This window comes from Trematomus bernacchii, unplaced genomic scaffold (assembly GCF_902827165.1).
Source record: "Trematomus bernacchii unplaced genomic scaffold, fTreBer1.1, whole genome shotgun sequence".
Taxonomy (NCBI): Eukaryota; Metazoa; Chordata; class Actinopteri; order Perciformes; family Nototheniidae; genus Trematomus; species Trematomus bernacchii.
This window is the reverse complement of record NW_022987657.1, coordinates 228754-244010: the sequence shown is the minus strand read 5'-3', so window position 1 is coordinate 244010 and position 15257 is coordinate 228754. Positions and strand designations below refer to the sequence as shown.

The 15257-nt window shown below is 40.7% G+C and overlaps 1 protein-coding gene across 4 annotated transcripts in view; it reads right to left on the bottom strand.

Annotated features, from left to right (window-relative positions):
* Window positions 1-7190: 7190 nt before the first annotated feature.
* LOC117486809 (CLIP-associating protein 1-like) overlaps window positions 7191-15257 on the bottom strand; it is a 59321-nt gene continuing 51254 nt past the window's right edge. For all 4 annotated transcript variants that reach the window (XM_034135364.1, XM_034135365.1, XM_034135366.1 and 1 more), the window contains 7 exons: window positions 11875-12046; window positions 10486-10536; window positions 9366-9592; window positions 9107-9235; window positions 8493-8699; window positions 8282-8398; window positions 7191-8020 (listed from right to left, as the gene is read on the bottom strand). In XM_034135364.1, coding sequence (XP_033991255.1) covers window positions 7937-8020; window positions 8282-8398; window positions 8493-8699; window positions 9107-9235; window positions 9366-9592; window positions 10486-10536; window positions 11875-12046 — 987 coding nt within the window. In that variant the 3' untranslated portion in view covers window positions 7191-7936. The remainder of the gene's footprint in view (window positions 8021-8281; window positions 8399-8492; window positions 8700-9106; window positions 9236-9365; window positions 9593-10485; window positions 10537-11874; window positions 12047-15257) is intronic.

Below are 15257 nucleotides of genomic sequence, written 5' to 3'. Positions count from 1 at the left end.
TCAGAAATGGTCATAGTATAGTATGTCTAAAATATCAGAAATGGTCATAGTATAGTATGTCTAAAATATCAGAAATGGTCATAGTTTAGTACCGTAAGTTCTTCAGAAACTCCAGAAGCCACCGTCTTCATTGATGTCAGATGTACTTGCACTCGGTGTTCCGGGAAAAGAAGAAAAAGACACCATGACGTCAATTTAGTAGAATGAAAATATATATAATATATAAAAATGCAAAAAATGAACAAAGTATAGTATGTCCAAAAAACGACATAGTACAGTATGTCGACAATATCAGAAATGGTCATAGTTTAGTACCGTAAGTTCTTCAGAAACACAAGAAGCCACCGTCTTCATTGATGTCAGATGAATGTCCTCGCAGTCCTGTGGGGAGAAAAGAAGAAAAAGACACCAGGAAGTCAGAATAGTAGGTACTGACTATAGAATGAAAATATCAGAAAAGACTTATAGCATGTGCAGTTAGTGACCACCAGGTGGAGCTATACACACACATCATAGCTACAAGATAGGCAATGCGCCTATGAATTAAAACTGCACCCTAACACCACTGCAGACAGAGTATATCTGCTGCTAAACATACAACACAAATGGATTAAATACCTCGAAAAACCATGTTTAAGCTAGAGAAAATGTAGAGAATCATGTATGAAGTGATGTGTGTACATTATCAGAGCCTGTAAACCGGAAGTGCTCATCCACTGACAACTACAGAAGCGAAAATATCACACAGTCCATTAAAAAAAAAGTATGAAATGTCATGGTATTATATTATTTCGAAGTGACCATGACTCGGGTGAATTTGACAATGAGCGGTTTGTTTATTCGGCCGGACTGTAGCAACTGTAGCGGCGTTAGCATAGCTGTAAGCTAACACAGCGGGGACGTGTTTGTTTGTTTGCTTATTTGTTCGCTTATGTGTTTGTTTGCTTATTTGTTCGCTTATGTGTTGGTTTGCTTATTTGTTAAGTTTGTGTGGACGTTTGGCCATTGACTGACCTTTTAAATCACAGGAAACTCTAGTTATCGCTGTTTATTCCCTCCAGTCACTCTTCCGTGTGCATCTCGTGAGCTGGCGAAGTTGTTGTGAGCTGTTGCCATTGCGTCATCCGTATCAGTCAGCTGACCTTGCCTATGTAGCGTCTCTGGCCAGCAGGGGGCGGGGCGTCTACAGGTCATACCATCCTGTGGGGGGGCCATGGCAGAATAAACCATCTTCATGTTTAGTTTGTTAACATTGAATTGTGCCTGCTAAAGTTGGCCTATCCATGGCAAATAATTGTTGTCATAGTCTTATTCTCACCTAGTTGACTTTATATTTATTGTAAACATTTATTTATATGAATGCTGATTTTTAAAATAGCTAACAGTTTATCTCACATTTTCGACATACTATGCCGTTTTATTTCTTACATTTTTTTCATGGACAAAACATGTTTAAGCAACAGAAAATGTTTTAAAAATAATGAATGTATGAAATGTGTACATTATCAGAGCCTGTAACCCGGAAGTATAGTAATCTATATATAGATAGTATAGTAATCTTTGACATGTGAAAATATAGAAACATTTCTACATACTATACTATATTGTTTTTCCCCCATATTTTCAACAAACTATACTGCGTCGTTTTCTTTTAATATTTTCCACAAACTTTTTTCGCATCACCATGAATGATGGTCTTGAATCACAACTTTAACACATTTGATGTGGCAACATTCATTTTATTTGATAAAACAGAAAATACGTCAAGAAAAACGAATTACAATCATTAAATACATTTTAAAACATATTAATGAAACAATACATGTATCAACATTAAAAACACATTCACAATACATGCCAGACATATATAAATATTAAAATACAATAACATGTGTATGAAAAGAAACTGTTTGTTTTGATGTGATTACATTTTTACATTTGTATGTGTTTTTTAAAATATTTTTCTAGTTATTGTGCTTTTTATCATGTTTTTAATTATTGTTTTATTATTGTACTCCCATTGTGTTATTTAATATTTATTGCCTGTACAGCACTTTGGTCAACTGAAGGTTGTTTTAAATGTGCTATATAAATAAATAAAGATTGAGATTGAGATTGAGATGTGTCTGTAAAGAGAAGGTGAAGCAGATCGAACAGCAGTGCTCCCCCCTCTCACAGCTGCCCACTCCTCCATCAGCTTCTCCAGGTGTAGCTGTAGTTGATCATGCTGATGTGGCTCAGAGCAGTCTTTCCCAGGGTGGAGGGCTGCATCAGCTGCTGGATGGAGGCAGGGTGGAGGGCTGCATCAGCTGCTGGATGGAGGCAGGGTGGAGGGCTGCATCAGCTGCTGGATGGAGGCAGGGTGGAGGGCTGCATCAGCTGCTGGATGGAGGCAGGGTGGAGGGCTGCATCAGCTGCTGGATGGAGGCAGGGTGGAGGGCTGCATCAGCTGCTGGATGGAGGCAGGGTGGAGGGCTGCATCAGCTGCTGGATGGAGGCAGGGTGGAGGGCTGCATCAGCTGCTGGATGGAGGGTGGAGGGCTGCATCAGCTGCTGGATGGAGGCAGGGTGGAGGGCTGCATCAGCTGCTGGATGGAGGCAGGGTGGAGGGCTGCATCAGCTGCTGGATGGAGGGTGGAGGGCTGCATCAGCTGCTGGATGGAGGCAGGGTGGAGGGCTGCATCAGCTGCTGGATGGAGGCAGGGTGGAGGGCTGCATCAGCTGCTGGATGGAGGCAGGGTGGAGGGCTGCATCAGCTGCTGGATGGAGGCAGGGTGGAGGCCACAGGCAGACAGGTCAGAGGAGCCGGCAGAGCTCTGCAGACAGGAGGAGGGAGAGTATGTGCAGTGAGTGACCACCAGGTGGAGCTATACACACACATCATAGTCACAGGAGCATTTCTGGCATCCAGTGGGCATACATGTGGAGCAAATTCTAAAAGTACACTATACTTTTTCATATTTTAAAATGCCATGCAATGACTTTTCTCTCCATATCTTTCAACACACTATGATTTAAAAAAGTGCTTTGTGGGTGACCCCCTTATAAACCCTCATCAGTATCTCCAACTGATGTGAGCGTCCATCGCTTTTATTTCATCAAAAAGTGGAAGAAAATAAGATGTGGCAAAATGTGAGCCTTCCATTTAAGGCAGTCTTACCTGCTGCTCCGTGGTGTGTGTGTTCATGACAGCGGTAGGAGTGTGTGTGTGTGTGTGTGTGTGTGTGTGTGTGTGTGTGTGTGTGTGTGTGTGTGTGTGTATGTGTGTGTGTGTGTGTGTGTGTGTGTGTGTGTGTGTGTGTGTGTGTGTGTGTGGTGTGTGTGTAGAGAGCAGAGGAGAAGTTTCCCTGCTGGCTGGAGGAGGTTGGTGATTGTGTGGAGAGACGAGGGGAGGATAGGTCCTGAAGAAAAATGACATTAAAAAAAAGTCAATTTCTTCCACAACTAAATATAATTGCTAACATGTCTAACAAAATGATGGAGATAGGAAATAGGACAAAGTACCTGTGATCTCCAGACTGCTGATGTCCTGGTAGGAACCCCCAATCTGGCTCTTTACATTCACGCTGCGGGCCTGAAATAGTCAGAGTTCATTTTAAAGGTTATTGAGGGTAAAAGGAGGCGCATAGGGCTGCTAGAAAAAAATCTGGATATATTTAGAAGTCAGAAAATGAAAGACAGGTTTTAAGTTTTGGAGATGAAGTCCTACGTGCTTCTGTTGGCGCTGCTGCAGGCTGTGCGATGCTCAGGTGATGGATCTCCGTCTGCAGCACTTCATGAGGAGACTCAGTGGCAGACTTTCTCCACATCTATGCAGGAGTCCCTCTGAGCCATCTGACCTGAGAGGTAAACCTTTCATTTGGTAAACTCATTCTCAACTTTGGGTTGGAGGTTTTGAAAACTCCTGCACCTCAGGAGGATCGAACCCAAGACTTCAGCTTACCTGAGCGGTGTCGTATCACTCTGACTGTTTGCTCTATGACTTGTTTGATTTCCTTTTTTCACACTGTGTTGTGTTTCTGGAGTTCTCATTGAAGATGACGTCACGGCTCCGCCTACACTGCGTTACGATAGTAACTACCCCAGTTCCTAAACTGTAATGGAAGCGCAGCATGAAGTGAGCCGGCCCTGTTAAGGCCAAGCCGTACCGAGCGTGGCCGAGGCTGACCGTGTAGTGGAAATGTGCCATTAGTGTCTCTTGGAGGTCATTTAGTGTCTCTTGGAGGTCATTAAGTGTCTCTTGGAGGTCATTTAGTGTCTCTTTCTGGTCATTTAGTGTCTCGTGGAGGTCATTTAGTGTCTCGTGGAGGTCATTTAGTGTCTCTTGGAGGTCATTTAGTGTCTCTTGGAGGTCATTTAGTGTCTCTTGGAGGTCATTAAGTGTCTCTTGGAGGTCATTTAGTGTCTCTTGGAGGTCATTAAGTGTCTCTTGGAGGTCATTTAGTGTCTCTTGGAGGTCATTTAGTGTCTCTTGGAGGTCATTTAGTGTCTCTTGGAGGTCATTAAATTACAGACAGAAAACAAGAAAATAAGGACAAAAACATGAATAAATGGTATTTCTTTACGACAAAGAAATGACAAGAAATACAAGTCTGATAGTTTATTTCAAGTCTATCACCAAACATGTAGGTATATACAGTCATACGCAGGAAAACATACATATTGAGTAGCTAAAGGGCAGCCATGCATCAGTGGAAAATCACACCTGCGTATTTACAGTGTTAGCTTAGCACGGGTTAGCGGTGCACAGATTGTTGCCAGGAGGATTGACCCAAAGGCACACATTCAGGAACCCAGAAGGACTACATGAATGATTCCTGTGGAGCATGCGGACGTGTCTTTAAGTCTTTGTACAAACAGTAAAGGGAGGACGGCAACATTCAAAGTGTACATTAACAGCTCGGAGTCTAGAGATACAATAAGGCCTGCAGTAACAGCGCCCTTCACTCGCTTAACGACATTCAGATTAAAACCACTCTCGTGTCTGTGCTGTACATCTGGAGCCAGTAGCTTAGCTTAGCATAGTGACTGGAATCAAAGGGAAACTGTTAGCATGTTCTGTAACCCTCGCCATGATTTTTGTTTGTTTTGAAAGGATGATTATAGAAAAACTACCGGTCTGATTGTCATGAAACTCAGGGGACAGGTGGGGGACGCGATGAAGGAGAAGGGTTTAAAATATGGACAGGAAATTACTGTTTTTATTTTTGTAAACATTGCAAAATTAGGCATTTTGTGCTGCATTCAAGTGACATGAGAAACAATTGGTAATTAAAATTCATTTAGAATTAATTAGCATTTTTCTACAACAGGTAGTTTAATATGTTATACTTTAATTGCATTGCACTTCAATGTGGGACTTCTTGGTGTATAGAGTATTTTTAAAGTGTAGTATTAGTACTTTTACTTCCAAATACTCTGGATAATACTACCTAGCCTTAGTTTTACTTGATTCATTGTATAAAACACAACTTTTTTAACAAATAAAGGCAGTTTAAACTAATATGCCAGGGTCCCAGAGGACGCACTATGCCTTATAAGGAAGCTTTTTTCGTGATAAATCGAATTATTCTGCAGCGGCTTCATATCTACATGCACAAGAGTGGTGTTAATCTTTTTTAATTCATATAATACTTCCCAAACGGTCCCTTCAGTCGGAGGGTTTTCAGTGTTCAGGCGCGTGTGTTAGTGTTAGAATAAGCAGCGGTACATTTCATTATAGGTGCACACATGGAAACTGTACAGGGAACCAGTGCTTCGACGGCAACGCTCAGTTTTTATTGCTAATGGATCTCTCGCTGGCACTTCATTTCAATTAGTCTTCAGATTCAGAGACACACTTTCACATTTTAAAAGTCGTTTACATTCAATTTAGGAACAGCTGAGTTTCTCCTTCGTTAAAACAGAATACAATAAAACACTTATTATAGGTGACTTTGTGATATATAACTTAAATGACAGTATTTTTGGAATAATCACAGTAGTGTTGACGTAGTGTTAAATTCCCTCTTTCATTTTTCTAATAATTATAATATGTTTTGAGAGTTTTTTTAAACCTTCAAATTAATAACAAATCCACTAAATTATTTTTTATATATATTTAAAGATGACAAGGTTAGGTCCATGTTACGCTTAACAGTTTCATTTCAATAAATCAATGTTAAATACAAGTATATACTATTTGAGGAGATTGTGTGTGTGTGTTCTTGGTCCCTAAAGTGTAATCAAACATGTAAAATTAAATGTCAGAATGAAAAGCTTTGGGACAATTTATCTAATAATTATTATTTAATGAGGAATATTCTGGATTTAAATTGTAATAATATATATCCAGAAATTAAGAGAATAAGATTCAAGACAAAATAATCACACATTTTTGGCCGATTTTTGGTGTTTAGAAAATAAATAAATATTTTAAATAATATTCTAATTAGTGGTTATTTTAATATGAATTAATAATAATAACATTGTGTGTGAGACAGTGTGTGTGAGACTGTGTGTGTGTGAGACTGAGTGTGTGTGTGAGACTGTGTGTGTGTGAGACTGAGTGCATGTGTGACTCTGTGAGAGTGTGTGTGTGTGTGAGACCGTGAGTGTGTGTGTGAGACTGAGTGTGTGTGTGTGTGTGTGTGAGACTGAGTGCATGTGTGACTCTGTGAGACCGTGAGTGTGTGTGTGAGACTGAGTGTGTGTGTGTGAGACTGTGTGTGTGTGAGACTATGTGTGTGTGTGTGAGACTGTGTGTGTGTGAGACTGTGAGTGCGTGTGTGACTCTGTGAGTGTGTGTGTGTGTGAGACTGTGAGACTGTGAGTGTGTGTGTGTGTGACTGAGTGTGTGTGTGTGTGTGAGACTGTGTGTATGTCTGAGACTGTGTGTGAGACTGTGTGTATGTCTGAGACTGTGTGTGTGTGTGTGAGACTGTGAGTGTGTGTGTGAGACTGTGTGTGTGTGTGTGTGAGACTGTGTGTGTGTGTGTGAGACTGTGTGTGTGTGTGTGAGACTATGTGTGTGTGTGTGTGAGACTATGTGTGTGTGTGTGTGAGACTATGTGTGTGCGTGTGTGTGAGACTATGTGTGTGTGTGTGTGTGTGTGTGTGTGTGTGTGTGTGTGTGTGTGTGTGTGTGTGTGTGTGTGTGTGTGTGAGACTATGTGTGTGTGTGTGTGTGTGTGTGTGTGTGTGTGTGAGACTATGTGTGTGTGTGTGTGTGTGATTTTTGAAATATGTGCATTGTATTTTTTTCTAACTGAAATCCCTACAGCTCGTTAAGACTGTTAATTATGTAGATTTCAAAATAACACTGATTTGTAACTCAGCTGTGCAAAGGCAACATGATTGGATCCTATTTCCTTGGTTTATATATTAATACTAAATGTGATTTAGCTGTCACACAGAAACAATGATTCCCACTACTTTAAATACAAACACTGGAGCCCAAACTCAAACCATTGGCCAGCCAAATGATCCCTAAACTAACAAGAACATGACTGCAGGAAGTGAACACCCTTTCTTCTGTTAGACGCATTCAAACGCGTCAGATTTCAGAGTGTTTCTGGACCCTTCTTTCTCAGCCACTGTCTTTTCTCAAACTTCATCAAATGCACGTTAAAAAGTGAGGCAGTGTTTCAGGAGAGGAGAGTCTTTACATTCAGTACGAGAAGGTTTGATGTGTCAAAGCAAAGGAGAGGATTTCAAAACACTGATTCTCAGGTGAGAGACTTCACCTCGACGCTCACTAGAACTGAAGAGGAAGAGGAGGGAGGAAGAGGAGGTGTTCGGAATGGAAAGTGAAGTAGTGAGGAAGAGGAAGGTTTTAGGAGTGAAGAAGTGAGGAAGAGGAAGGTTTTGGAAAGTTATTAAAGGAATGGAGTGAGGAGGAAGAGGAGGGTTTTAGGAGTGAATAAGTGATGAAGAGGAGGGGTGATGAAGAGGAGGGTCAGTAGGAGGAGATGTCGGAGGAGCTGCTGCTGGTGGAGGTGGAGGTTTGAGCTCTCTTGATGTACAGGTTGAGAAGCTTCATCTGTGGGGGGGGAGACAGCAGGTATTAACACACACACCTCTTTGTATCACACACACACACACACACACACACACACACACACACACACACACACACACACACACACACACACACACACACACACACACACACACACACACACACACACACACACACACACACACACACACACACACACACACACACACACACACACACACACACACACACACACACACTCTCTCCTTATTGAGCCATGTTTCAAACAGGAAGTGGTGTTACCTTGCTCCCTGTGAGCTGGGCGAGGTACGGCTTCAGCTCCTCTCCGATCACAGAGTAAATGGCCACGAGGCAGAAGACGCTCGCCTTCCTCACGCTGCTCTCCGTGTTGTCGTAGCCCTGCAGGAACACACATTTGAATAATGTTATAATAACCTACTTGAATGGTTCGTTAGTGTTTAATATGAACTTGAATGGTTAGAGTAATAACCACCTGCAGGAGTCCCGGGATGATGTCGTTCAGCAGCAGGTGCAGAGGGTCCTTGGCGATGCGTTCGATGGCCCTTGTCTGCACCTTGATGGCGGCCAGGTTGACGGGGTAGTCGGCCGTCTGCACGATGGGGCAGAGCACCTTGATGCACTGCTCCGGGTGCAGGGAGGACGCCAGCGTGGAGGCCGCTTCCTCTGCTGCTCGCACCACCTGCAGAGCACAGGGCATCATGGGTAATCTCAATACCAATACAATTCAAAAGGGCTTTACTTTGGGTGGTTTAGTCAACTTTGTAACACCCATGGTCCTTATAACAATTATACCTTTTTGATAAGGGTCATGGAACCTGGGATTCTTTAAAGTCTGAGGGACAGAAGATGCAACGTTTAGCTGTTTGAAGTGTATTTAACCTGTGAGACTCTCTTGGTCCAGAGGCATAGACTCTGCACGGTAACCTGTCTCTTATTATACTATAATATTTGACCTGTGTTTTTATTGATTCCTCTTTGTCTTGATCTTTAAAGTTGTGAGTGTTACATCGGATCCACGACTTGTTTTCATTCAGTGGTAGAAACAGACTTGTGGTGCGTTCAATGCCCCCTGTAAACGCCGCTCACCTCCTTGTGTGAGTCTTTGTGCGCCTCCAGCGTCTTCATGATGGTGAGCTCTGCGTAGTTCTTGAAACGCCCCGGCTGGTTCCTCAGGATCTCCTTCAGGACTCGGAGAGCCAGAGCCCGGATCGTGTGCTACGGAAGAAGAAGGACATTTCAAAAATAAAAGCATCATACTTAACATCCGTCTCGAGTTACCCTGGAGACGGATACTCACTGTCGTGTCAAATGATCATATAATCATTGATCAGTTTCTCTCACTCACGTCTTTGTCTCCCAGCGTCTCCAGCAGCAGCAGCAACATGGTTTTGAAATGTTCCTCCCAGACCACCATACTGTCCTCTCGGGACACTTTGAGGAGCTCCAGCAGGGTGCCCCTCCTCTCCTCTAGGCCCCGCCTCTTCTCCTCTTGGCCACGCCTCTCCTCTGCCTGGCCAATAGAAAGCTCCTTCAGAAGATCCCCCACCAGCTGCAGCTGCTCCGCGGGGACCACTAAAAGAGGAGGAGGGTCCCATTAACACATTTTAAAATCTCCTTTTACTCTATTGTGTTGCATTTTGGGGCTTTTATTTTGAAAAACAAACAAACAGCTGCTCCACGGGACCCACTAAAAGAGGAGGAGGGTCCCATTAATAAACAAAAAAATAACTTTGACTATTGTGTTGTATTGTTGCATTTTGGGCCTCTATTTTGAAAAACAAGCCTCATTCTGAGCTTGTTTTAATGATATAGTAAGCTTTTATTTTGAAAAAAAACATGAGCTTGCTGTAATCATGGTATAGTTAATTGCCAAGGCTTTTATTTTGAAAAAAAGCATAAACCTGAGCTTGCTGTCATAATTTAGTTATTTGCTTAGGCTTTTATTTTGAAAAACAAGCATCATTCTGAGCTTGCTATAATAATATAGTAAGCTTCTAAGGCTTTTATTTTGAAAAACAAGCATCATTCTGAGCTTGCTTTAATAATATATTTAACTGCTTAGGCTTTTATTTTGAAAAACAAGCATAATTCTGAGCTTGCTTTAATAATATAGTAAGCTTCTAAGGCTTTTATTTGAAAAACAAGCATCATTCTGAGCTTGCTGTCGTAATTTAGTAATTTGCTTAGGCTTTTATTTTGAAAAACAAGCATCATTCTGAGCTTGCTTTAATAATATAGTTAACTGCTTAGGCTTTTATTTTGAAAAATAAGCATCATTCTAAACTGCCTGTAAGGATACTGTTGTTGGGTGTTTTATTTTGAAAAACAAGCATCATTCTAAGCTTGCCGTCATGATATAGTTAGTTGCTTATAGGCTTTTATTTTGAAATACAAGCCTCATTCTAAACTGCTTGTAAGGGTACTAGTGTTCTTGGGTATTTTATTTTGAAAAACAGAGCACATACCTGGGAAGCTCTTGGGGCTCATCTTGTTTTCCACAGACTCCTGTCTGCTTCCTGCACAGAAAACATGTGTATACACGGTGAAAACATGCATTAAAGATACAGTCACTTATTTTGAAAAACCCAGACCTTTACTAATGGGTTTCATTTATAAAGCACTTCATATTTGACTTCAAATCCCGAAGTGCTACAAGCAGTGAGCATGATCAGTATAAAAACAGTACACAACACGGTAGAATGAATAAAAAGCAATAAAAAACAAACAATACAAATAAAATAAAATAAAAGGGTGGTAATAAATAAAAGGTCTAGGGAAAGGCTCTCATGTGGTAGGGGAGAGCATGTCAACAGGTCGGGCGCCGAAGAAGTTTGGTAGCGGTGCTTAGCAGCGAGGGCTAACAGCAACGGGACAGCTGGAAGGCTATCCCGTTAGTATACCTCACGTCCGGGAATGAAACAGAGGCTTGGGAGTCCGCCTGCTATCACACTAGTAGCGGGAGAGAGGCAAGCAGTCAGCCGGAGAGAGGCAAGCAGTCAGCCGGAGAGAGGCAAGCAGTCAGCCGGAGAGAGGCAAGCAGTCAGCCGGAGAGAGGCAAGCAGTCGGCCGGAGAGAGGCAAGCAGTCGGCCGGAGAGAGGCAAGCAGTCGGCCGGAGAGAGGCAAGCAGTCGGCCGGAGAGAGGCAAGCAGTCAGCCGGAGAGAGGCAAGCAGTCGGCGGGAGAGAGGCAAGCAGTCGGCGGGAGAGAGGCAAGCAGTCAGCCGGAGAGAGGCAAGCAGTCAGCCGGAGAGCAGCCGGAGAGAGGCAAGCAGTCAGCCGGAGAGCAGCCGGAGAGAGGCAAGCAGTCAGCCGGAGAGCAGCCGGAGAGAGGCAAGCAGTCAGCCGGAGAGCAGCCGGAGAGAGGCAAGCAGTCAGCCGGAGAGCAGCCGGAGAGAGGCAAGCAGTCAGCCGGAGAGAGGCAAGCAGTCAGCCGGAGAGAGGCAAGCAGTCAGCCGGAGAGAGGCAAGCAGTCAGCCGGAGAGAGGCAAGCAGTCAGCCGGAGAGAGGCAAGCAGTCAGCCGGAGATAGTCGGCGAATTTGGGCGATACAGCAGGTGAGTCCCGACAGCCGCCAGGTCCAAAACCGTCAATAATCACGAGGTTTAAGATATACAAACACTTGTTGAACAGACTCAAAGTTTAGCCGTGTAACTATAGCTTAAAAGCAGATAAGAACTGAGGCGTAGGAGAAGCGGCGAACAAACAAGCGTCAGCGTCCTCTCCCGTCATACTGTAAGTATACCATGCCTCTTAGGGTGTTTTATTTTGAAATATAAAACTAAAGTAAGATTTGAAATGCACTTCTTGACTTTTGAATTGCAACAGATAATTAACAGAATAAGGTTTGGGGTCCCACCGTCGTCCTCCATCGCTCCGATGCTGTCGCAGTAGTTGAACGGGTTGTAGTCTCTGAAGCGGGGGCCGCAGAAGGAGCGTGGGGGGGGCGTGTTCAGCAGAGACGTCTTATTGTCCAGCGCCGTGCGCCCCCCCCCCAAAACCTCAGAGTCTGGGGACAATCCAACACCTCCCTGCAGACACACAGAAGAAAAACGCCATTTATTTTGGGGGGCAATTGGGTTTTTCTAGTACTAATCTCCAATAAATAGATCAAATGTTTCTGTGTATGAGTGGAGAAAGTAGTCTGTATATATACGGACTGATTGATAGCTGCTTTCCTCCTGAGGACACAGCAGTATTTAAACAGTATATAAACACTCCACTACTACTTTAAGGGTATTTAAACTGCATTCAAACAGTATTTAAACTGCATTCAAACAGTATTTAAACTGCATTCAAACAGTATTCAAACTGCAATCAAACAGTATTTAAACAGTATTTAAACTGCATTCAAACAGTATTCAAACTGCATTCAAACAGTATTTAAACTGCATTCAAACAGTATTTAAACTGCATTCAAACAGTATTCAAACTGCATTCAAACAGTATTTAAACTGCATTCAAACAGTATTTAAACTGCATTCAAACAGTATTTAAACTGCATTCAAACAGTATTTAAACTGCATTCAAACTGCATTCAAACAGTATTCAAACTGCATTCAAACTGCATTCAAACAGTATTCAAACAGCATTCAAACAGTATTCAAACTGCATTCAAACTGCATTCAAACTGCATTCAAACAGCATTCAAACAGTATTCAAACTGCATTCAAACAGTATTCAAACAGCATTCAAACAGTATTCAAACTGCATTCAAACTGCATTCAAACTGCATTCAAACAGTATTCAAACAGTATTCAAACAGCATTCAAACAGTATTCAAACTGCATTCAAACAGTATTCAAACTGCATTCAAACTGCATTCAAACAGTATTCAAACTGCATTCAAACTGCATTCAAACAGTATTCAAACTGCATTCAAACAGTATTCAAACTGCATTCAAACAGTATTCAAACAGTATTCAAACTGCATTCAAACAGTATTTAAACTGCATTCAAACTGCATTCAAACAGTATTCAAACTGCATTCAAACAGTATTCAAACAGTATTCAAACTGCATTCAAACTGCATTCAAACTGCATTCAAACAGTATTCAAACAGTATTCAAACAGCATTCAAACAGTATTCAAACTGCATTCAAACAGTATTCAAACTGCATTCAAACTGCATTCAAACAGTATTCAAACTGCATTCAAACTGCATTCAAACAGTATTCAAACTGCATTCAAACAGTATTCAAACTGCATTCAAACAGTATTCAAACAGTATTCAAACTGCATTCAAACAGTATTTAAACTGCATTCAAACTGCATTCAAACAGTATTTAAACTGCATTCAAACTGCATTCAAACAGTATTCAAACAGCATTCAAACAGTATTTAAACAGCATTCAAACAGTATTCAAACTGCATTCAAACAGCATTCAAACAGTATTCAAACTGCATTCAAACAGTATTCAAACTGCATTCAAACTGTATTCAAACTGCATTCAAACAGTATTTAAACTGCATTCAAACTGTATTCAAACTGCATTCAAACTGCATTCAAACAGTATTCAAACTGCATTCAAACAGTATTTAAACTGCATTCAAACTGCATTCAAACAGTATTTAAACAGTATTCAAACTGCATTCAAACAGTATTCAAACTGCATTCAAACGGTATTTAAACTGCATTGAAACTGCATTGAAACTGCATTCAAACTGCATTGAAACTGCATTCAAACAGTATTTAAACTGCATTCAAACTGCATTCAAACAGTATTCAAACTGCATTCAAACAGTATTTAAACTGCATTCAAACTGCATTCAAACAGTATTCAAACTGCATTCAAACAGTATTTAAACTGCATTCAAACAGTATTTAAACAGCATTCAAACAGTATTTAAACTGCATTCAAACTGCATTCAAACAGTATTTAAACTGCATTCAAACTGCATTCAAACTGCATTCAAACTGCATTTAAACAGCATTCAAACAGTATTCAAACTGCATTCAAACAGTATTTAAACAGCATTCAAACAGTATTTAAACTGCATTCAAACAGTATTTAAACTGCATTCAAACAGTATTCAAACTGCATTCAAACAGTATTTAAACTGTATTTAAACTGCATTCAAACAGTATTCAAACTGCATTCAAACAGTATTTAAACTGTATTTAAACAGCATTCAAACAGTATTCAAACTGCATTCAAACTGCATTTAAACAGCATTCAAACAGTATTTAAACTGCATTCAAACAGTATTCAAACTGTATTCAAACAGTATTCAAACTGCATTCAAACTGCATTTAAACTGCATTCAAACAGTATTTAAACTGCATTCAAACAGTATTTAAACTGCATTCAAACTGCATTCAAACTGCATTCAAACAGTATTCAAACTGCATTCAAACAGTATTTAAACTGTATTTAAACTGCATTCAAACAGTATTCAAACTGCATTCAAACTGCATTTAAACAGCATTCAAACAGTATTTAAACAGCATTCAAACAGTATTCAAACTGCATTCAAACTGCATTCAAACAGTATTTAAACTGCATTCAAACAGTATTTAAACTGCATTCAAACAGTATTTAAACTGCATTCAAACAGTATTTAAACTGCATTCAAACTGCATTCAAACTGCATTCAAACAGTATTCAAACTGCATTCAAACTGCATTCAAACTGCATTCAAACAGTATTCAAACTGCATTCAAACTGCATTCAAACTGCATTCAAACTGCATTCAAACAGTATTCAAACTGCATTCAAACTGCATTTAAACAGCATTCAAACAGTATTTAAACTGCATTCAAACTGCATTCAAACTGCATTCAAACAGTATTTAAACTGCATTCAAACAGTATTCAAACTGCATTCAAACAGTATTTAAACTGTATTTAAACTGCATTCAAACAGTATTCAAACTGCATTCAAACAGTATTTAAACTGCATTCAAACTGCATTCAAACTGCATTCAAACAGTATTCAAACTGCATTCAAACTGCATTTAAACAGCATTCAAACAGTATTCAAACTGCATTCAAACAGTATTCAAACTGCATTCAAACTGCATTCAAACAGTATTCAAACTGCATTCAAACAGCATTCAAACTGCATTCAAACAGTATTCAAACTGCATTCAAACAGTATTCAAACTGCATTCAAACTGCATTCAAACAGTATTCAAACTGCATTCAAACAGCATTCAAACTGCATTCAAACAGTATTTAAACTGCATTCAAACAGTATTTAAACTGTATTTAAACTGCATTCAAACTGCATTCAAACTGCA